This window comes from Bos indicus, chromosome 15, assembly GCF_029378745.1.
Source record: "Bos indicus isolate NIAB-ARS_2022 breed Sahiwal x Tharparkar chromosome 15, NIAB-ARS_B.indTharparkar_mat_pri_1.0, whole genome shotgun sequence".
In the NCBI taxonomy this organism is placed as follows: Eukaryota; Metazoa; Chordata; class Mammalia; order Artiodactyla; family Bovidae; genus Bos; species Bos indicus.
In genome coordinates this window covers 29,692,735-29,716,428 of record NC_091774.1, presented here as the reverse complement: position 1 = coordinate 29,716,428, position 23,694 = coordinate 29,692,735, and the positions used below count along the sequence as shown (strand labels likewise).

Sequence of the window (23,694 nt, the reverse complement as noted above, 5' to 3'; positions counted from 1 at the left end):
CTTAGCACCTGGGCCTCTTCCAATCCTTGGGAGAATAAGGTTCAGACCTCTGCTTCCCTGGGTTGGGGGCTCTGGCGATTTTGGGTCCTGCCTGGGAAATGAGATCCCATACACTACCTGCACCAGCCAAAAAAAAAAAAAAGGGACATACAGATGGCCAAGTGGCACATGAAAAGATGCTCAGCATCGCTGATTATTAGAGAAATGTGAATCAAAACTACAATGAGATATTACCTCACGCCAGCCAGAATGGCCATCACCAAAAACCCCACAAACCATAAATGCTGGAGTGGGTGTATGGAGGTTCCTTAAGAAATTAAAAATACAGCTGTCATATGACCCTGCAATCCCACTGCTGGGCATATATCCAGAGAAAAACATGGTTCAAAAGGATACATGTTCCCCAATGTTCACTGCAGTGCTGTTTACAATAGCTAAGACATGGAAGCAACCTAAATGTCCATCCACAGATGCATGGATAAAGGAGATGTTGTACATGCATACAATGGAATATTACTTAACAGTAAAAAGGGACGAAATTGGGTCATTTGTAATGATGTGGATGAACATTGAGTCTGTCATACAGAGTAAAGTAAGTCAAAGAGAAAAACATATCATACATTAATACATATTTATGGAATCTAGAAAAATAGTACTAATGAACCTATTGGCAAGGCAGGTATAGAGACGCAGACATAGAGAATGATCTTGTGGACACAGGGAGGGAAGGAGAAGACAGGACAAATCGAGAATAGCATTGCCATATATACACTGCTGCTGCTGCTGCTAAGTCGCTTCAGTCGTGTCCGACACTATGGGACCCCATAGACGGCAGCCCACTAGGCTCCCCCATCCCTGGGATTCTCCAGGCAAGAACACTGGACTGGGTTGCCATTTCCTTCTCCAATGCATGAAAGTGAAATGTGAAAGTGAAGTCGCTACCATGTGTAAAATAGAGAGCTGGAGGGAAGCTGCTGCATGACACAGGGAGCTCCGCTCTGTGATAACCTAGAGGGGTGGGATCGGAGCTGGGTGGGAGGGAGGGAGGCTCTAGAGAGAAGGGATATATATAAGCTGAAACACAACATTGTAAAGCAATTATACTCCAATTTTTAATAAATAGATAAAACCGATAACCAACAGGGGCCTACTGTATATCATGGGAACTCTGCTAAGTACTCTGTAATAACCTTAATGGGAAAAGAACTTGGAAAAAGAATAGATAACTTAATCAGTTTGCTGTACACCTGAAACTAATACAACATTGTTAATCAACTGTAATCCAATATAAAATAAAAATTAAAAAACAGAAAAAGACTTAAAAAAAAAAAAAGCCTTGTATGAGAAGATCCTCAGAGTCCTCCTGCCCAGAACGAGATGGGGGAATTAATTGTCCGACTTTGCAAAGCCGGTGCCCAGCACATTCAGGGGCAGTGGCGGCACCTGGCGGTCATTCTTTGGCACTGCAGGGCTCAGCCGCTGGCCAGAACAGCTTCTCCCTATAAGGGGCTCCCATTGCTTGCTTCCCTAGAGGCCTGGGGTTGGGGGCTGGGGCAGGGCTTGACCTTAAAGCTCATCCTCTTGTCCTCAGTATGACATCAGCAACGGTGGACAGCCAGGTGGTGGAGGGGAGTATGAAGTTCAGGTGAGTGGGCCACATCCTCCAGGGAGCTTCAGGGCTGTACTGTCCCCATAACTGGCCATGACCTCCCCTCTCTGGGCCTCAGTTTCTTCTGTGGAGGCTGCATCCCAGGGAGGAGCCCGACTGATGCTCCCTGGTACCCCTGGGGCTGGGGGGCCTGGGCCTCTAGGTGGGGATCCCACAACCCATAAGAGGACTTGGGGGCCTGCCCAGGGGTCTTGCCCCATGGACCTTACCTTTCTCCAGGAGGGATTTGGCTGGACCAATGGTGCGGCTCTGATGCTGCTGGACCGCTATGGGGACCGGCTGAGCTCAGGGGCCCAGACCGCTCTGCTGGCGCCCCACTGCCTCGCAGCTGCCCTCCTGCTCAGCCTCCTGCCACGGTGACGGGCCTTCAGGTCCCCATCTGGCTGCAGCTCCTGCCGATTCAACCTCCACACGTGTCCCTACCTTCTCCTGCGCCTCAATCCTTTATCCCTGGAAAGCTCACCCCACCCCCTCCTTGTCCCCTCCCCCAGCCCAGTCCTTGGTCATAACGGAGTGGGGGCAGGGCAAGGATCTGGGGGTCATGGTTGGGCTCTGGATCTGTCCTGGAACATTTAATAGGCTGGAAATGCTGCATCATGAATCAGACCTAGTCTCCTTTCCCACGAACCCCAACTCCATGCCGCTCACAACCAGGCCTCCCAAACACATAGTCCAAAACTGCATTATTGTTTTGCTGAGATGCTTGAAAATGCTTAAAATCACCCAGCCTGGGGTCCTTGAAACCAGGGGACACAAGTCCCAAGAAGTGGAATCAGAACAGTGTCAAACACTGCCCTCCTAAACTAGCCCTTCAGGGAAGTTCAAATTTGAAAGCATTAGTCTAGATCATTTTATGTCTTTAGAGATTTTTTAAAATAGAGCAATCAGCCAGCAGTTATTTTATCAGCTGAATGTACTCAGGGGGAGAAAGGAAGATCACTGTCATCCCAGGATTACTAAGGGTATAATCAAAGCTGAGCCTCCTAGAAGCAACATACGCTTAACACCAAGGGAGGGAAATAGCCTTCACTAAAATAAACTAGGCAGTCACTCCACACATACACATACAGATAATAATAACAAGCCGTGGTTGAGGGGCATGGGGAAAGGGAGATAGTCCCCCGGTTTGCTGCTGCTGCTGCTAAGTCGATTCAGTCATGTCCGACTCTGTGTGACCCCATAGACGGCAGCCCACCAGGCTCCGCTGTCCCTGGGATTCTCCAGGCAAGAACACTGGAGTGGGTCGCCATTTCCTTCTCCGATGCTTGAAAGTGAAAAGTGAAAGTGAAGTCGCTCAGTCGTGTCTGACTCTTCGAAGTCCCATGGACTGCAGCCCACCAGGCTCTTCCATCCATGGGATTTTCCAGGCAAGAGTACTGGAGTGGGGTGCCACTGCTATCTTATCCTAAATGTCTATTTCCCAACAACAACAACAACAAAAATTATGAGACATGCAAAGACACAAGTATCACACATGCACACAAAGCAGAGAAGAGAAATTGCCTGTAAGAGTGAACAAATGTGGAGTTAAAAGTGAAAACTTCAAAGTGACCACTATAAGTATGTCCAAGGAGGTAAAATACTTAAAGAAGTAACGTATAGGACTCCCCTGGTGGTCTAGTGGTTAAGAATCTGCTTGCCAGTGCAGGGGACATGGGTTGGATCCCAGGCCTGGGAAGATCCCATGTGCTGTGGGGCAAATAAGCACGTGCACCGCAACTGCTGAAGCCTGTATGCTCTAGAGCCAGCAGGAGAAGCCCCTTCAGTGAGAAGCCCACACACCAGAACTGGAGAACCGCCCCCGCTCTCCACGAATAGGGAAAGCCGTGCACAGCAATGAAGACCCAGGGCAGCCAAAAATATAATTAATCAATTAATTTAATTTTAAAAAGATAACATCCATGTTGATGTTTGACAGAAAACAGTAAAGTTCTGTAAAGCAATTATCCTTCAATTAAAAAAATAAATTTAAAAAAAGGTTAACCTCCAGACTCCTTTATATGTTTTTTAAAAAGAAGTACATGATAGTGTTGCACCAAATAAAGAATATAGAGAAATTATTATTTTTAAAAAACCAAACAAGGGTTTCCAGTTTTTAGTTCAGCACATAAGGAACTTGGAAGTCATCAGTCTGTTTTAACAACACTGAAAATTAACAACTCTCAGATCAGTCAGAGATTGAAGTAACAGGGCAAATTGATAGCCCCCAAATCAGAGAGACAAGTGGGTACAGAGAATCACGACTTACCAGAGCAAAACCTTGCAAGTCAAAACTTCTGCAGGAGTAACTATTAGGTTTCTTTTACCCAGTATACCATGTCCAGGCTTCAACAAAAAATTACAAAGCATACTAAAAGAAAAAAGAAAAACCAGTTTGAAGAAACAGAGGAAGCACCAGAATCAGACTCAGATATAACAAGGATGTAGGAACTATTAGACCAGGAATTTAAAAACAACTCTGGGCTTCCCTGGTGGCTTAGCAGTAAAGAATCCACCTGTTAATGCCAGAGACGTGGGTTTGATCCCTGGGTTGGGAAGATCCCCTGGAGAAGGAAATGGCAACCCACTCCAGTATTCTTGCCTGGAGAATCCCATGGATAGAGGAGCTTGGCAGGCTACAGTCCATGGGGTCGAAAAGAGTCAGACACGACTGAGCGACTTCACTTTCACTTTCACTGTCCTCGTGTCCAGAGCACCCTCCACTGATTTGCCGCTTGTAGAGCAGAGCCTGGAACTTTTTAATTGAAGTATAATTGATTTGCGACATTGTGCCAATCTCTACTGTACAGCAAATGACTCCTAGACATAGACATGGATACATTCTTTTCTATGCTTTTCTATTACGGTTTTTCCCAGGAGATTGGCTATAGTTCCCTGTGCTAAACAACAATATGATTGATATGCTAAGGGCTCTCATGGAAGAAGTAACCCTGCAAGAAAGAGATGGGTCACGGTGAGCAGAGAGATGGACATTCTTAAAAAGAATTAAAAATAAATGCTTGAAATAAAAACACTGTAACAGAAACAAAAACTGCTTCCACAAACATGGAAATTAAATAACACACTTTTTAGACAATCAAAGAATCGAAGGAGAAAATATGAGGGAAATTAGAAAATCCTTACAAATGAATAAAACAAGGACACGAAACACCAAAATTTATCGGATGAAGCAAAGGCAGTGCTTGGAGGGAAATTGCAGCTCAGTCGTGTCCGACCCTTTGCAACCCTGTGGACTGCAGCCCACCAGGCTCCTCTATCCATGGGGTTCTCCAGGCAAGAATACTGGAGTGGGTTGCCATTTCCTCCAGGGGATCTGACTGACCCAGGGATTGATCCCAGGTCTCCTGCATTGCAGGCAGAGTCTTTACCATCTGAGCCACCAGGGAAGCTGCACAGGTCCACATTTAAAAAGGAAAGAGATAGGATAACTGGCAGTTGAGTGAGCGGGACGCACGGGGCCACTGGGCAGCAGGGACTCATTGCTGGGGCCACAGGCACACAGCCTGGTGTCGATCCACTTGGTGTGCATTTCCGCAGTGACCGGGACCCAGCGACACTTTTTTCCAACCTTCCAGGATGAGGTATGACTGCCAGGGAGGGGACAGGTTCCTCCCTCCCAACACACCTCCTTGCCAATAAATAAATAATGATTTTTTTAAATTGGTTCTTCAAAAAAAATTGACAAAATTTTTACTAGAACAAAAAATTGACAAAGGAAAAAAAAGACAGAAGGCACAAATCATTAAAATCAGAAATGAAATGAAGACATTACTATAGACCTTACAAAAATAAAGAGAATACTATGAACAAGTAAGGTATGCCAACAAATAAGATAATATAGATGAAATGGACAAATTTCAAACTGATCCAAGAAGAAACAGAACATGTGAACAGATTTATAACGAGTTGTTCAGTTCAGTTCAGTTGGTCAGTCATGTCTGACTCTTTGCGACCCCATGGACTGCAGCACGCCAGGCTTCCTTGTCCATCACCAACTCCTGGAGCTTGCTCAAACTCATGTCCATCAAGCCGGTGATGCCATCCAACCACTTTAACCTCTGTCATCCCCTTCTCCTCCTGCCTTCACTCTTTCCCAACATCAGGGTCTTTTCCAATGAGTCACTTCTTCGCATCAGGTGGCCAAAGTATTGGACTTTCAGCTTCAGCATCAGTCCTTCCAATGAATATTCAGGGTTGATTTCCTTTAGGATTGACTGGTTTGATCTCTTTGCAGTTCAAGGGACTCTCAAGAGTCTTCTCCAACACCACAGTTCAAAAGCATCAATTCTTCAGTGCTCAGCTTTCTTTATGGTCCAACTCTCACATCCATACATGACTTCTGGAAAAAATGTAGCTTTGACTACACATTCAAAAAACAAAGATCATGGCATTTGGTCCCATCAATCATGGCAAATAGATAAGGAAACAGTGGAAACAGTGATAGACTTTATTTTGGGGAGCTCCAAAATCACTGCAGATGGTGACTGCAGCCATGAAATTAAAAGATGCTTGCTCCTTGGAAGAAAAGCTGTGACTAACCTAGATAGCATATTAAAAAGCAGAGGCATTACTTTGCTGACAAAGGTCCATCTAGTCAAAGAGATGGTTGGATGGCATCATCAACTCGATGGACATGAGTTTGGGTGAACTCTGGGAGTTGGTGATGGACAGGGAGGCCTGGCATGCTGCAGTCCATGGACACGACTGAGTGTCTGAACTGAACTGAACTGACTAGACGGACCTTTGTCGGCAAAGTAATGTCTATGCTTTGCAATTATAATTTAAAACCTTTCAACATATAAAACTCTGTATGATAGTTATTTTAGGTGTCAACTTAGCTTGGCCAAGGTACCCTGATATGAAGTCAAAGATTATTCTAGATGTTTCTGTGAATATATTTTTTAGGTGAGATAGAAGGCAATGGCACCCCACTCCAGTACTCTTGCCTGGAAAATCCCATGGACGGAGGAGCCTGGTGGGCTGCAGTCCATGGGGTTGCTAAGAGTCCGACACAACTGAGTGACTTCACTTTCACTTTTCACTTTCATGCATTGGAGAAGGAAATGGTAACCCACTCCAGTGTTCTTGCCTGGAGAATCCCAGGGACCGGGGAGCCTGGTGGGCTGCCGTCTCTGGGGTCGCATAGAGTCGGACACAACTAAAGCGACTTAGCAGCAGCAGCAGTAGCAACCTTTAAATCAGTAGACATTGAGAAAATTACCCTCCATAAGGTAATTACCCTCAATTAGTTGAAGGCCTTAATAGAAAAATGACCGACCTCCACAGAAAAAGAGAGAATTCTACCAGCACAGAGTCTGTAGACTTGAACTGCACCTCCTCCCTGGGTCTCCAGCCTGCTGGCCTATCTTGCAGATTTTGGACTTGCCAGCCTCCCTCATCATGTAAGCAAATTCCTTAAAATAAATCCTTTCTCTCCCTCTCTCGTATCTCCCTGTTTTCTTTTCTTCTTTTTGGTTTGTTTGTTTTTCTGGAGAACCTTAATACAGTCCAAGAACAAGGGCTTCAGTGGTGAACTCTACCATACATTTAAAGAATTAACACCGATCTTTCCTCACACTCTTCCAAAAACAGAAGAGGAAAAAACACTTCCTGACTCCTTCTATGAGACCAGCATTACCTGACACCTAAGCCAAATAAAGACATCACAAGAAAATTATGATCCAATATCCTTTATGCACATGATGAAAATATCCTCAACAAAATACTAGCAAACCAAATCCAACAGCATATTTAAAGGGTTATACACATTGCAAGTGAGATTTACCCCGAGAATGCAAGGGTGCTTCAACATAAGAATCTTAATGTAACACCAATAAGTACATTAATAGTATGTGTAACATTAATAGTTGTTAAGTCACTAAGTGGTGTCCGACTCTTTGCAACTCCATGGACTTGCATGTAGCCCACCAGGCTCCTCTGTCCCTGGAATTTCCCAGGCAAGAATGCTGGAATGGACTGCCATTTCCTCTTCCAGGGGATCTTCCTGAACCAGGGATCCAAAGTGTGTCTCCTGCATTGGCAGGCAGATTCTTTACCCCTGAGCCACCAGAGAAGTTGGAGGAAAAAGCCCACATGATCCTTAATTGATGCAGAAAAGCCATCTGACCAAATTCAACACCCATCAGCAACTCGAAGGATTTGGGTCTGAGCAAGCTCTGGAAGTTGGTGATGGGCTGGGAGACCTGGCGTGCTGCAGTCCACGGGATCGCAAAGAATCAGACACAACTCTGACTGACTGAACACCCATCCGTGATTAAAAAAAAAACCTAAAAACTAGAAATAGAAGGAAATTTCCTCAGTATAATATAGGGAATCTATGAAAAACCCACATCTGGCAGCACACTCATGGTGAAAGACTGGAAACGTTCCCCTAAAATCAGGGAACAAGACAAAGATGTTCACTTTCACCATCCAACACTATTCCAGAGTTCTAACCAGAGTAAAGTGCGGGGTGGGTCGGGGGGCGGGGGGGAGGAATAGAAGTCACTCTAATTGAAAAGGAGGAATATTCTATTCACAAATGATGTGATTCTACATATAGAAAATCCCAAAGGATCCATAGGAAAGCTACTAGATCTAATAAGCAGATTCAATAAAGCTTCAGGGTACAAGATAACACACAAAAATCAATTGAGTTTCTATACATTTGCAAAGAACAAACTGAAAAAGAAACTTGAAAAGGAATCCCATTAAAAATAGCATCTAAAAAAAAAAAAAAGCATCTAAAAGAATAAAATACTCAGGAATAAGTTTATCCAAGGAGATGGAAGACCTGTATGCTGAACACTAAAAAACATTGCTGAATCTAAGAAAGATCTACATGGATGCAGAAGCATTCAGAGTTTGGGAGTAAGAAGGCTTACTATTGTTAAGATACCCTGAATACCTGATGGGATCTACAGATACAACACAATTCCTATCAAAATTCCAACAGCCTTTTCTGCAGGAATGGACAAGGCCATCTTCTAATGCACATGGAATTGAAAGACACCCCAAATAACTAAAACCATCTTGAAAAAGAAGAACACGGTCAGAGAACTAACACTTCCTGATTTCAAAGCTTACTACAAATTTTTTAAGGTCAAAAAAGTTGGCTACACATTTCTCCAAAGAAGATAAACAAACAGCCTATAAGCACATAAAAAATGCTCAGCATCAGTAATCATTAGGGAAACACAAATCAAAACCACAATGAGACATCACCGCACAGCCCTTAGGGTGGCCGTTACAAACAACAAACAGAAAGTAACAAGTGCTGGGAGCGTGTGGAGGAAGTGGAGCCATCCTGCCTCCAGGGTGGGAAGATATAAAATCCACTTGCTGTGGGAAACAATCTGACATCTCCTCAAATATTAAACATAGATTGACCAGCATAGATAAATATAGATTTAAGCATATTAATAAATATATGATTTAAGATAAATATAGATTTAAGCATAAATATAGATTTAAGCATAGATTAAACATAGATGATCCAGCAACTCCACTGTTAGATACATACTCAGAAGAACTGAAAGCAAGGCCAGGAACAGATATTTGTATGCCCGTGTTCATAGCAGCATTAGTCACATAGCCAAAAAGTAAAAGTGAACCAAATGTCCGATGACAGACGAATGGTTAAAGAGAATGTGGTCTACAAAGGAACTTATCTGTGGAACAGAAACAGGCTCACAGACATAGAGAACTGTGTTGTGGTTGCCAAGGCGGGAGGAGAGATGGGGGAAGGATGGACTGGGCATGTGGGATTAGCAGCTGCAAACTATTACATGTAGAACGGAGAAACAACAAGCTCCTGCTGCATAGCACAGAAACAAACATTCAACCTCCTGTGATCAACCAAATGGAAAAAAATAAGAAAAAATGTGTGTATGTGTGTAACTGACTCCCTTTGCTGTATAGCAGAAATTAACAACATTGTAAATCAACTTCAGTAAAGTGTTTAAAAAATACACTCATCTCTACTTTTTTGTTGCTGTTTGTTTTTGCTTTGCTGGCTCTGCTAGGCTTGCAGGATCTTAATTCCCCAACCAGGGATCGAACCCAGGCCCGTGAGCAGTGAAAGCTCAAGTCCTAACCACTGGATTGCCAGGGAATTCCCCCAAACACACTTGTCTCTAAAAGAAAATGTGGTCTAAACATACAATGAAATGTTATTCAGCTTAAAAAAAAAAGGAAAGAAATCCAGATACATGCGACAACATAGGCTGACTTTGAAAACGTGCTAATGAAATGACAAATGCTGTATGACTCCACTTACATAAAGCATCTAGAAGGCAAATTCATAGAGACAGAAAGTGGAATAGTGGCTTCCAGGGGTGGTGGGGAGAGAGGATTGAGGAGTGACTGCTTAAAGGTTATAAAGTGTGTGTTTTGGATGATAAAAACAAAAAGGCTTGGAAATAAATAACGGGGATAGTTGCCAGACATCATGAATGTGATGTAAATCCAATTATGCGCTTAAAAACGGTTGAAATGGCTTGTATTTATGCTGTGTCTATTTAATGACAAGAAAAAACTTTCAAGGAAGTAAAGGGAGCATCTGGAGGCCGGGGTGCCAGGAAGGAGGTGGGTGAGCCCGCAGAGCAGAGGACTCCTGGGGTGGGAAGGATGGGGTGCTGGCAAGGGCAGGCACAGGCCTGGCCACCCCGTCTGGGGGCGAACAGCGAGCAGGCACCACCGCTCTGGGCAGCGAGCCCAAGTCGCAAAGGCAAGGCCATATGAGCACTAAACGCAGGCGGGGCCGGCTGGCAGCACCACCTTCCCACCCCACCTGACCCCCCATCATTTCAGGCCTGAGGCAGGGGTCCTGGGTTGGGCTGCCGCCTCCTCACCCACCCCTTCCCACCCCTGCCCTGGTGCCTAGGGGGGAGCTTCCTACAGCAAATCAAATCCTGCTGCCTCGGCTCACGGGCTTCTCTGCCAGCTCCCTCACTGGAACCGCTGCCTCCTTGGCTTTGGCAAAGGTCCCCGACAGGCTGGTGCCAACACGTCCCTCTGGCCTTGCCTCGCTTCCCTCCCCTGCACCAACCCCAGGTCTCTCTGGCCAGGCTGAGCTTCTTGCAGCTGCCCTGCCACTGCCAACACTGGAATGGTCTCCAGTCCATTTCCTTGGCAAACTCCTATGTCATCTTCAACACCCGCAGGAAATGTCCCGAGCATGGTAGGTCTTCCTCCTGCCTGTGCTCCCACAGCCTTCCTGGTAGATAATCACAAGGGTCCTGGGCTTTCACACTGTACCTGGGACAGAATCTTGAGCCCTTCTGTTTGAAATGTTAAAGGAAATGGTAACCCCCTGAGGTGGGAACCTCGGGGCCATGAAAGGGACCGGCATCTGGGTCACAGATGTGTGGCCGAATTTTGTCCCATCTCCCCACACTCACCCCGCCTCTGTGGGAAGGGCCTGAGCAGGAGGCCCCAGCTGAGGCTGAGAAACAAAAGGGGAGGAAAAGACAAAGTCAGGGGGCAGGGGCGGCCCCTGTGAACTGAGGGCAGGAGCACAGAGCGGTCTGTGTGGCCCAGCTCATCGTGTGGCCACGCCTCAGACCTGGACTTTGGTTGCCCCGGGTTGGCGGGCGAGGCGAGCAGGCTGCGGCCCGGCTAGCAGGAGGCACCTGACGCTCCTGTTTGGCCATAGCCACAGCATCATGCAGGGGAGGACCTGGGGGCTGCGTCTGCTGCTCCTGCTGGGGTTGAGGCTGGGGTCCCAGGAGGCCCTGCCCCCACCCTGTGGAAGGTAGGAGCGGAGAAGGCAGTTGGGGTTGCTGCCGGAAGGCCAGGTCTGGAGGGCCGCGAGGAGAGCTCAAGCATCGGGGTCAGCCCTCCAGAGAGGAGGGAAGGGAAGGAGATCAGGTCTCAGGATCTGTGCTGGGCACTGACCCCCAGCGCTAGGAAAAGATGAGGCAGCCTGTGGGCGGCTGGACACAGGCCAGGAGCCTGCCACGCAGGGAGTGCTCCCTCCCTCTGCTCTCCCTTCTAGCTGCTCCTTGAACTGTGCAGGCCTGTTCTCAGGGTTGTTCTGGGAAACTTCCTGCTCAATTTCCCTGCCTTGGATGTGAGAGTGGGAGTAGGGACCTGCAAGGAGCCCCTGGGTTTGACCTCTGACCTCCATGACCAAACCTCTTTCCAAAGCCACAGTTTCCATCTCCAAATAGCAGGGGTGAGCGACCCCATCCTGCTTCTGGGACTCACAGGGCAGCCACTCTCCCTTCATCATGGGTTTATTGAGTTCTTGCTATGCCTCCTGAGTTGCAGCGGTGAACTAGAAAAATGAGGTCCATGAAGGTTATTATTACGGTTATTATTACATAACAAGCAAGAAAAGTAATAATAGAAGTTCGCTGGGGATGGTTGTTGTCTCTAAGTCGTGTCTGACTTTTGCGACCCCATGGACTGTAGCCCACCAGACTCTTCTGTCTATAAGATTTTCCAGGCAAGAATACAGGAGTGGATTGCCATGACCTTCTCCAGGGGATCTTCCTGACCCAGGGATCGAACCCATGTCTCCTGCATTGGTAGGCAGGTTCTGTACCCCTGGGCCACCGGGGAAGCCCATATCTTCCACTAGTACTCACCAAATGTTTATACTCATGGTTACAGTTTAATACACACCTGAGGCACGGCCAGACAGGAGCCTTGGCACCCGTGAATTTTGACTGGGGATCAGTTACAGGGACGTAGTGTATCCTCACGGTGACCCTAGTTACTCACTCTCCAGGTGTCTAAAGGTCAAAATGATAATGGGTGGCCCTCAGCCCCCACCTTAAATCACATTAATAGGATAAAATATCTGGCATGGTCCAAGGTCCCAGGAAACAAAAATTTATCAGGTAGGGCCCCAGGAGCTTAGAAGGTATCTCTTAGGCACCTATCAGACTGTCTTTGAAATGTACAGGGTATAAACACAATCTGCTATGTCAACTGTTTACTGCACAAACAACTTATCGTATAACAAAGAATTTGTCCAGTCTTTGTCCTGAGTTCCTGGAATATAACTTTTAAGAGCTTGGAAATTTCCCAAGTGACAGGAGTGTCTTTGGTATTCAGGTTAAGCTCGAATCGCTTCTGTGACCGAGGTGACTCATAATGAGTCCCTAGATGGGTCATGCTACTAAGATGTCTGAAGTAGGACAGGTCATGTTAGAAGATGAAGTGATTAGAAGGTTGGGGCTTTGAGGTGCCTGATACCAGCCTGACCTCCTGACGGGGCGGAAGATTGGATTTAATCACATAGTTGATGATTTAATCAATCATACCTATGCAGTGGGGCTTCCCAGGTGGCACTAGTGGTAAAAACCCACCTACCTATGCAGGAGACATAAGAAACGCAGGTTTGATCCCTGGGTCAGGAAGATCCCCTGGAGGAGGGCACAGCAATCCACGCCAGTACTCTTGCCTGGAGAATCCCATGGACAGAGGAGCCTGGTGGGCTACGGTCCATAGGGTTGCAAAGAGTCAGACGTGACTGAAGTGACCTAGCACACATGCGGGCATGCACCTATGCAACAAAACCCCAAGAAAAACTCCGGACACCAAAGTTCAGTGCAGCCTCATTTTGGTTGACCTTCAATGCACCAGGAGGTTGGAGTGTCCTGATTCTATGGGGAGAGAACACAGAAGCTCTGTGCTCAGGACTCTCCCAGACCTTGTCCTATATGTGTCTTCGTTTGGCCAGTCCTGACTTGTATCCTTATGAGAACTATAATGCAATCCCAATATAGTGCTTTCCTGAGTTCTGTGAACTGCTCTTATAAATCACTAAAACTTTAATTCTAGCAAATTCTCATGGGAACTCCTGAACTTGTAGCCAGTGGTCAGAAGTGGTGGAAACTTTAGGACCCCTGAACTTACAACTGGTGCTGGAGTGAGGGCAATCTTGTTGGGGACTATAGCTTTGACCTGGGGGTGGCATCCAAGCTAACTCTTGGTGGCAGAATTTTATTGCAATATTGTAATTGTTGTCAGAACATGTGTGATTTGCTAGGATGATCTTGTCTCACTAAAACACATGGTTTGGAAAGTGCAAGATGAAAGGGCAAGGAACGAGCATCTTTTGATTCCTGGATGGCCACAGGGTCACCCATGTGTTCAGAATAGCAGTTTTATTGTGATCAGTTACTGGAGGTAAAAGTTACCAATGGAAGTTAGAGCTGATGGATCCAACTCTTGGGGTATTCGCTGACCAAATGCATAAGAAAGTGCAAAATAAGAAGAAAAAAAAAATAGAATTTCTTGGTATTGTCATCTAGAATAGCAAAAATGAAAGTGAGAGATAAGCCAAACTAAGATTCTAGTCAGTCCTAAATACAGCCTCTGGTCTCAGGGCCTCTGCTAACAGAATGTGCTGGGGAAGGTCCTGCTTCTGGCTGCCCTGATGTGCAGCCAGTAGCCCCAGAGCCATTTCCAAAGGAAAAAATTATTCTGAAACAACAAATAATGAAGAAAATTAGACTGATTCCCAAGAGAATATGATAGACAGAGGACAGAGCCAACGGTCTCGTCCCAGCAGGATAGGCATCTTGAAACAGTTATTTAGAATGGGGTGAGGACTTCCCTGGTGGCCCAGTGGCTAAGAATCCACAATCAATGCAGGGAACACAGGTTTGATCCCTGGTCTGGGAAGATCCCTGTGAGTCTTAGTTACTGAGCCGGAGAACCCTAGAGCCCATGCTCTGAAACGAGCACCAAAGACCCAGCATAGCCAAAAATAAGTAAATAAATAAACATTTTTTTTTAATGGGGTGAATAAGAAATTCCTTGGCAGTACAGTAGTTAGGATCTGCACTTTTAGTGTCAAGGGCACGGGTTCGAGCCCCGGTGGGAGAACTAAGATCCTGCAAGCCCGGGTGCATGACAGGAAAAAAAAAAGAAGAATGGAGTAAATAAAGCAAACATTTATGGGAGCAAAACAAAAGAGGAAGAAAAGAGGGAGAATCAAAGGACTGATTTCAAGAAATGGGATGAATAAAGCAGCCATGCGTGCACGCACGCTAAGTGGCTTCACTCGTGTCTGACTCTTTGCGACCCCATGGACTGTGGACAGGGCCAAAAGAAAGGTTTTCATGCAGCATCCTTCGAGATTGACTGAACCAATGGGAACCCCTGCAGGTCATCCAAAATGAAAAGGCCCAAGACAAATCTGTTTTATTCACCCTACTTGGGAGCAACTTGGGAGCAAGACATAGGCAGCAACACGAAGCCTGACCTCCAATCTGCTGGGGCTATGGCGCCAAAATATAATCAAGATAAAGGCTGATGGCTGGGTCAGGGCCCTCAGCTCTGCCCCACACTATAAAGGCTGATGGCTGGGCCAGGGCCCTCAGCTCTGCCCCACATTATAAAGGCTGATGGCTGGGTCAGGGCCCTCAGCTCTGCCCCACACTATAAAGGCTGATGGCTGGGTCAGGGCCCTCAGCTCTGCCCCACACTGGAGACCCAAAACCGGATACGTGGCAGTGGGCAAAATGGTCAGAGGGTAGAGGAGGCTCCTGGACTCTGTGACATGGGAACCCCGTGCACTGCGGTACCAAAAGCCACTGGAGAGGACCTAAAAGAGGCTACAGTCAGATTAAGAGGATATAGAAATGCAAGAGTTGATGGGATGAAGGGGAAAGGTAGTATGAAAAAAAATGGAATGTTTAAACAGGCTTTATGTCAAAGGATTGTTTCTCCTTCGCTTGACTGTTTTATGGAAATGAATGTCATGATTGACTAGGAACACTTAGCCTCCCTGGTACTCAAAACCCAGACCTTGCTGAAGTTCTAAGAGGTGCACAGTGAGGGATGTAAGGGTTGGTGCAACCAAGATGAAAGTTTGAATGAAAATTGGTGCTTGAACAGTTCTGTTGGGAAGTGACTGCATCTATTCTACCTGAATGTATTACAGGAATGGATATTGTAATACCTGACTGGGGAATGTTTCCACTGTCTAGTATTATAAAGCAGAAGACACGTAAAGTCATCCCTCAAGCAATATTAATTGAATGTTCCAAATGAGAACCAATAAGATTGCCTGAGTCCACATAGATTGTAGCCTTCTTCTGGGGAGCACAGACTGGAACTTACAGGAAAAGCCTTTGGGCACCTCCCAGCTGAGACTTTGGACTAAAGAATTTCAACTGGAGAGGCAGTTACTAGTTTGCTATCAGATATTAATTGAAGCTTTCCCTATGACTGAAGGTCAAAAGATAATATTGAAACCTGAAATTCCCATATTACTTTAGGTGATATTGGAAAATGCTCTAAGACGAAGAGACATGCCCAGAGGAGTTCCATAAGAAAATGGAAATGGTTTATGCAGGACCCTGCTCCTGGGGGAACGGAGAGTTACTCAGCGTATTTAAGAGCAGTCAGACTCTTTTCCCCTAGGAATGATGTTGAAACCACCTAAGCAACTACCAAATTCAACTGTCACCTAGGCAAGTGCCCTATGAACAGCTCTTGATTGACTGACGATGAATTGCTCGGTTTATGGATGGCAGGCCCAAGGTGAACATACGACATACTGTTTGAAAGACTGCCACTCTTATTAAAGAAGACAACACCGAATCAGCTCGGTGGGCTGAGTGACATACCGTTTGTCGCTGTGTTTGGGTTTTTGCCTACTCTCGGTCAGGGGTCTATGGCCTGGCCATATGGTCAGACAGAAGGGCAATGGGAAACTGGCATATAAAAATGATGCCCTTTTGTGGCATGGTCCTCTGGAAAACACTATGGGAATTTGAATAGTGCATTAAAATAGAACACATTGATGTCTATGAATCAATATAAAGCCAAACATAGGGGCTTTCTTCATTCAATTCTTCCATCACTGCAAGGGAAGTGAAAGTGTTAGTCACTCAGCCGTGGCTGACTCTTTATGATCCTATGGACTGTAGTCTGCCAGGCTCCTCTGTCCAGGGGATTTCCCAGGCAAGAATACTGGAGTGGGTTGCCATTTCCTTCTCCAGGGGATCTTCCTGTCCCAGGGATCAAACCCAGGTCTCCTGAATTGCAGGTGGATTCTTTACCATCTGAACCACCAGGGGAAGCCCCACTGCAAGGGAAACAGCTTGCAATTCAGCCCATGGGGCTGGCTTGTTCTTATGTTTTCCAAAGATCTCCATCAGGCAGTTAGGGTGCAGTGGCTTTCCAACCAAGATACTGTCTGTCCACTTGGAACTTCCATCACTAAATGACCAAGTTTTTGCTTGGTCAATAAAAAGCTGTTCACAGGGCACCTCCTGGTGGCTTCTCTGTTGCTTCCCCAGTCAGCCCTGCAGGAATGAGGCCACCTGCCCTTGAACACAAAAAGTACCTCTTTGCATTCCCCCAGCAGCCTGCTCCTGTGGAAACCATCTCCATCGTTAAGGAACTCTCAAGGCACTGCCTTCTTTATCAGAGCGACATCACCCAAGGCATTATGAGTATTTCATGGTTTCAAGAATGTTTTGTGTTTTTCAATCATAGAGGAGGTTTCCATCAATATCCAATAGCAAGCTAGTGATCCTCTCTCATATGGTGTGTATCGTACACTACATCTGGAAATTTCCTGGTTCAAACTTTTCGTTGCAGCCACTGAGTACAATCCACAGTGCTTTGCCACAAGCCCTTCCAGTTGGGTCCACACGGAGCCACTGAACAGAGAGCTGGTCCATCCCACAATTGCTGATCAAAGCGCCACTGAGAACCGATCCGAGCCCCTTCTGCTCCTCCCCTCCGGATCCCTATCCACTGAACTCTCTCCCATTAAACCACCTCACGTGCGTAGAGCTGGGAGAGGATGAACAGGAAACTCCTGGTGTGGACACGCTCTGAGCTACAGCGCCCTCCCTCCTCTTGTCCACCTGGCTTTCTATACTGTTTCAAATTAACCAGCGAGCTGGGCTCAGACAACTGTTTAGGTCCTTTACTGCACAAGGACCCTCTGCATTCTCTCAGCCCTGATGTCACCACCACCCAAAAACCCCTACCACACACGTGCACAGGCACACACGTGCACATGCCCTGGCATACACACAGTCCTCGCCCCTCCAGTCAACACGCCCCAGACTCCTGTTTTCTTCTCCCCTGTTGGTGGTGACCCGACCTACTCCCTTCCCCGACTCTCTCTGCAGCCAGATTTACTGCCATGGGGAGCTCCTGCGGCAAGTTCAGATGGCCAAACTCTACCAGGATGATAAGCAGTTTGTGGACATGCCACTGTCCTCAGCTCCAGGTGAGAGCCCCGGGGGGCCCCGCCTTCTCCTGAACCTTCCACCAAAAGGCAGCGGGCAAGACCAGGCAGGCAGGGGTGTCTGATCAGGGAAGGCTCCCTGGGGTCCCGCTGACCCCTCCTGCTGCCTGTCCCCCAGACCAAGTCCTGAGGCACTTCCGCGAGCTGGCCCAGACCCACAACCTCAGCATCCCCCGGCAGGAGCTGCAAATGTTCATCCAAGAACACTTTCGGGCTGTGGGGCAGGAGCTGCAGCCCTGGACCCCCGAGGACTGGAGAGACAGGTACAACCCTGGACACAGAACAGGAGAGGGGCCTTCGCTCAGGGCTGCCACCCTCAACCCTGTGGGCCCCATGGTCTTCCAGCCCCCAGTTTCTGCAGAAGATCTTGGACCCCAGGCTGCGAGCCTGGGCAGGGCAGCTGCACCAACTCTGGAAGAAGCTGGGAAAGAAGGTATCAGTGCTCTGGGCCTCGCAGAGGGGATGGAGGTGGGGAAGGGGTGAGCTGCCTAGGGCCCTTCCTGTTCCCTCTACGCCCTCACCTGTGTAGAGCTGGGAGGGGATGAACAGAAAACACCTGATGTGGACCCAGCAAGACACTGGGACCTATTTCCTGAGAACGTAGTCCTTGAACAGAACTCTTCAAAAAGAACTTCTGAGAGGGAGGAGGGCAATCTACTTCTAACTCCTCACTTCCTCCCTGAAGCCCTCCCTGCCTCCCCCAGGCAAACTGAGCTCATCCTCCACCCCCAGCTGCCCTGTCCTGCCCTTCACACCCCTTCGGACCCCGTGGTGACTGTTCACTCTGCTGCTGGGCTCCCTCTTGCCTGAGCTCCTGGGGCCAGGCCTCTGCTCAGGAACCATAATTGCTCCCTCTGATTCTGGCCCAGGCCTGTGCTCAGCACGGTCTGTTACGCACTTTCTCCCCTTTGTCTGAGGCTCAGAGAGGGCAGCCTTTTGCCCAAGGCTGCACAGCTCCTGTCCTCTAGCCCGGCCCCAGGGCCCTGGCACCCACTGCACAGAGCGGGGCTCCCGGGTCATGCATGTGCCGCCTTGGGCTGCTTTCTCAGCAGCCCCCACCCAAAGGGAAAAACCTGAACCCCTTCCTCTGCTGCTGCTAAGTCGCGTCAGTTGTGTCCGACTCTGTGCGACCCCATAGACGGCAGCCCACCAGGCTCCGCCATCCCTGGGATTCTCCAGGCAAGAACATGGGAGTGGGTTGCCATTTCCTTCTCCAATGCACGAAAGTGAAAAGTGAAAGTGAAGACGCTCAGTCATGTCCGACTCTTCTCGACCCCATGGACTGTAGCCCACCAGGCTCCTCTGTCCATGGGATTTTCCAGGCAAGAGTACTGGAGTGGGGTGCCATTGCCTTCTCCAAGCCCCTTCCTCTGCTCCCCTCCAAATCTCCGACAGGCTGGCCTCTCTCCCACTAAACCCCCTCACGTGTGTAGGGCTGGGAAGGGATGAACAGAAAACACCTGATGTAGAGCAGCAAGCCCTGCTCTGACGCTCCCGCGCTCTCCCCGGGCACGCTCATCCACGCCCACCTCACTGGAGAAAGCTGTTGGGGTTTCATCCACACCTGGGCCAGAACTGGAGGCCCTGGGCCTCTGGGCCTGGCTTCACGGTGGCCACAGAGATTCAGGGGGCACTGGGAGCCAGAGGAAACTGCCACCAGCTGGCTGCTAATCCTGGCTGCTGTGTGGTGAGCACTGGGGTGCCGGGCTGAGGGGGTCCAGGCTCCTGCACACCGCTGCTCTTGCTGGGATTCTAGAGGCCGGCACGTGGGGGCCAGCAGACCAGACTCCCCATGGCCCAGGCCTGGACCAAGGTCACACGGCTGAGCAGTGCCAGAACCGGAGCCCAAGCCCGGGCTGCAGGGCCACCAGCCTCCGCTGCACACGGGCCCAGGGTGCCCGTGTCCTCTCTCCTGACTCCAGGTGAAGCCAGAGGTCCTCAGCCACCCCGAGCAGTTCTCGCTGATCTACTCAAGACACCCCTTCATTGTGCCTGGTGGGCGCTTTGTGGAGTTCTACTACTGGTGAGCATCCAGGGGTTGCAGGAGGGTGAGGGGTGGTGAGGGGAGGCCAGTGCCAGCAAGACATCTTGAGTGGGCTGGGTGCCCTGGCCTGCGCCTGGGTGTGTGGGGCAGAGGGTGGTGTGGGCAGTGCCTGAGCTGTCTGTGCCCCCACCAGGGACTCCTACTGGGTGATGGAGGGTCTACTCCTCTCTGAGATGCCCGAGACAGTGAAGGGCATGCTGCAGAACTTCCTGGACCTGGTGCAGACGTAAGGCGGGGTGGGCACCCCAGCCAGGGTAGGGGGAGCAGGTGCCGTGGGCCTGGGGCGGGTTTGCCTCGGCTCTGGCAGCCAGGTGGGCCGGTCAGCAGGCCTCCTCTTGGCAGGTACGGACACGTCCCCAACGGGGCCCGCGTGTACTACCTGCAGCGGAGCCAGCCCCCGCTGCTGACCCTCATGATGGACCGCTACGTGGCCCACACCAATGACACCACCTTCCTGCGGTGGGCACCCCTCCCAGTGCGGTCCTGCACCCTCCTTCCTGAGACCTCCTGGGGTGGGGTTGGGGTGGGGCACCTGGACTGAGAGAGTGCCCGGCTCCACCCCAGGGACCACATTGAGACCCTGGCCTCGGAGCTGGACTTTTGGACTAAGAACAGGAGCATCTCTGTGAGTTCCGGGGGAAAGAGCTACATCCTGAATCACTACGAAGTCCCTTACGGGGGCCCCAGGTGAGGACCCACCCGGCCAGCCTCTCAACTTGTTGTGTGTTCCCTCGTGTTTGAATGTCAGGACTTCCCTGGGCAGGAGGGTGGGGGACTGAGTCCCACCTCTCAGATGATGAGCTGATAGCCCTGGGCCGTCTGGGGCCCCAGGACAGCTGAGCCAGCGTGGCTGGGCCTCCTGCAAGAGCATGGAGGGTTTAGAGCCGCAGTGCCACGCCCCCCCACTCTCCTCCCACCAGGCCAGAGTCTTACAGCAAAGACGCAGAGCTGGCCGCCACCTTGCTGGAAGGTGAGCAGCAGGAAGGGAGGGGCTGAGCGTGGGCCTGGGCCGTGCGTCAGGCCCCAGCCTGCTGTCTGTCGCTGCCCTCTCCTCACAGGGAACCGGGACACTCTGCTGGCCGAGCTCAAGGCCAGCGCCGAGTCTGGCTGGGACTTCTCCTCACGCTGGCTCGTGGGCGGCCCGAACCCCAGTTCGCTCAGCAGCATCCGAACCAGCAAGCTGGTGCCGGTTGACCTCAATGCCTTCTTGTGCCAGGCGGAGGGGCTCATGAGCAGCTTCTACTCCAGACTGGGTGCGCATGCCCGCAGGGAAGGGAAGAAGGGTGCGAGCCCCGCTTGGGTCCCTGCCTCGGCCTTGGCAGGGGAGCTGCAAGGAGGACCGTGAGGGGAGGACCTCCAGCTCCCCGGCCTCACCCCACACCCCCAAAGCAGCCGTGTCTCTCCCTTTCTCACTGTAAGGACCTAGGAGGGGACACCCTACCCCACAGATCCAAACCCCTCTGTCCCATCTCCCTGCCCTTTGAGCCAGGGGAATCCACACAGCCGGCCAGTGTCCCCTTGAGGACAAACCTAGGACAGGCCGGTGCAGGGCCTGGGAGCTGCTCGGGACCGCGTGCTCAGGGAAGTCCCGGTGCTAGAGGCATGAAATGCGATGGGCTCTGCTCCACAACAGCATGGCCCCTTGGTGCTCAGGACCTCTGAGCCCAGGGGAGGACAACAGGGGGTCAAACTAGACCCCCTGGGAGGCGGGGGGCCCTGTGGCTTAGCCTAAAGAAAGTGTTGCCCCAGGGAATGACTCTGAAGCCGCAAAGTACAGAAATCTGCGAGCCGAGCGCATGGCTGCCCTGAAGGACGTGCTGTGGGATGAGGACAAAGGGGTCTGGTTTGACTATGACCTTGAGAACGAGAAGAAGAATCTGGAGTTTTACCCATCCAACTTTGCTCCTCTCTGGGCCGGCTGCTTCTCTGACCCAGATGATGTGGATAAAGCTCTGAAATACCTTGAGGTGAGGCATACGTGGAGCAGGGTGGGCTGCTACACCAGGGCAGGACTACCTGCTTGCTCCCTGACTCTGACCTGTGACCTCTGGCAAGTGGCAGCCACACATCCCAACTCCACCCAGTGTCTTAGCATGCAGGTCCCACTTCGGCCACAAGGGGGCGGCTGTGAGCCAAGAAGAGAAGGCCCAGGAGTGGTCACCTGGCTTTAGGAGGGCCCAGCCTCTTGGCTCCCTGTCCAGCCCCCACCCACAGTCATGATAATGTCTGGAACCTTCTAGGACAGCCGGATCCTCACCTACCAGTATGGAATCCCGACCTCTCTCCAGAAGACAGGCCAGCAATGGGACTTCCCCAATGCCTGGGCCCCCCTGCAGGACCTGGTCATCAGAGGTAGGGAGGCAGGGATGGGGCCTACCCCACCTCAACCCCATGAGGATAGAGGCTCGGCCTCCCTGGTATTGGGGAGGTGAGAACAAAGGATGCAGAGGCTTTTCTCTAACTTCTCTGCTCTCTCAGCCTCTCAGCAAACAGTTACTCCTGCCCCCACCTGTCAGGGGAACCAACCCTCCGCTCTCCTTAAGCCAACCTAGATTAAGAGCAGCTTGGCTTCTGGTTCCAGGAAGGAGGTCTTAGCACCTGGGCCTCTTTCCCTCATTGAGGAGAATAAGGTTCGGGACTCTACTACTCCTGGGATGGGGGCTCTGAAGATTTAGGGTCTTGCCATGGGTGGGGTCTAGGTCTGGCCAAGTCTCCTTCAGCCAAAGCCCAGGAAGTAGCTTTCCAGCTGGCCCAGAATTGGATCCGAACCAACTTTGATGTCTACTCCAAAAAGTCAGCCATGTATGAGAAGGTGAGCTGGCCATAAGCCTAGTCCCTGGGGTCCTCCAGATCAGGGTAAGATGGGGAATTGTCGGGCTTTGCAAAGCCAGTGCCCAGTATACCTGGGGCAGTGGCGGCACCTGGTGGTCATTCTTGGGCACTGCAGGGCTCAGCCGCTGGCCAGAACAGCTTCTCCCTGTAAGGGGCTCCCATTGCTTGCTTCCCTAGAGGCCTGGGGTTGGGGGCTGGGGCAGGGCTTGACCTTAAAGCTCATCCTCTTGTCCTCAGTATGACATCAGCAACGGTGGACAGCCAGGTGGTGGAGGGGAGTATGAAGTTCAGGTGAGTGGGCCACATCCTCCAGGGAGCTTCGGGGCTGTACTGTCCCTATAACTGGCCATGACCTCCCCTCTCTGGGCCTCAGTTTCTTCTGTGGAGGCTGCATCCCAGGGATGAGCCCGACTGGTGCTCCCTGGTACCCCTGGGGCTGGGGGGCCTGGGCCTCTAGGTGGGGATCCCACAACCCATAAGAGGACTTGGGGGCCTGCCCAGGGGTCTTGCCCCATGGACCTTACCTTTCTCCAGGAGGGATTTGGCTGGACCAATGGTGTGGCTCTGATGCTGCTGGACCGCTATGGGGACCGGCTGAGCTCGGGGGCCCAGACCGCTCTGCTGGCGCCCCACTGCCTCGCAGCTGCCCTCCTGCTCAGCCTCCTGCCACAGTGACGGGCCTTCAGGTCCCCACCTGGCTGCAGCTCCTGCCGATTCAACCTCCACACGTGTCCCTACCTTCTCCTGCGCCTGGATCCTTTATCCCTGGAAAGCTCACCCCGCCCCCTCCTTGTCCCCTCCCCCAGCCCAGTCCTTGGTCATAACGGAGTGGGGGCAGGGCAAGGACCTGGGGGTCATGGTTGGGCCCTGGGTCCCTCCTGGAACATTTAATAGGCTGGAAATGCTGCATCATGGATC

General features: G+C 50.2%; 1 protein-coding gene across 1 annotated transcript; it reads left to right on the top strand.

Annotated features, from left to right (window-relative positions):
* The first annotated feature begins 11,241 nt into the window (after positions 1–11,241).
* TREH (trehalase) lies at positions 11,242–23,692 on the top strand. Its single transcript, XM_019974906.2, has 15 exons — positions 11,242–11,423; positions 17,782–17,882; positions 18,019–18,163; positions 18,246–18,333; positions 19,823–19,923; positions 20,078–20,170; positions 20,287–20,403; positions 20,509–20,631; positions 20,865–20,914; positions 21,003–21,197; positions 21,694–21,911; positions 22,185–22,296; positions 22,644–22,756; positions 23,014–23,067; positions 23,311–23,692. Exons 1-15 carry the CDS (start codon positions 11,335–11,337, stop codon positions 23,449–23,451), a joined length of 1,740 nt encoding a protein of 579 aa, XP_019830465.2. The 5' UTR covers positions 11,242–11,334; the 3' UTR covers positions 23,452–23,692.
* The last annotated feature ends 2 nt before the right edge of the window (positions 23,693–23,694 follow it).

Coding starts and splice junctions, on each gene's coding strand:
- TREH (XM_019974906.2), top strand. CDS start 11,335: ATGCAGGGGAGGACCTGGGGGCTGCGTCTGCTGCTCCTGCTGGGGTTG. Junction 21,912..22,184: donor AAGCTCTGAAATACCTTGAG/GTGAGGCATACG, acceptor GGAACCTTCTAG/GACAGCCGGATCCTCACCTA. Junction 22,297..22,643: donor GCAGGACCTGGTCATCAGAG/GTAGGGAGGCAG, acceptor GGTGGGGTCTAG/GTCTGGCCAAGTCTCCTTCA.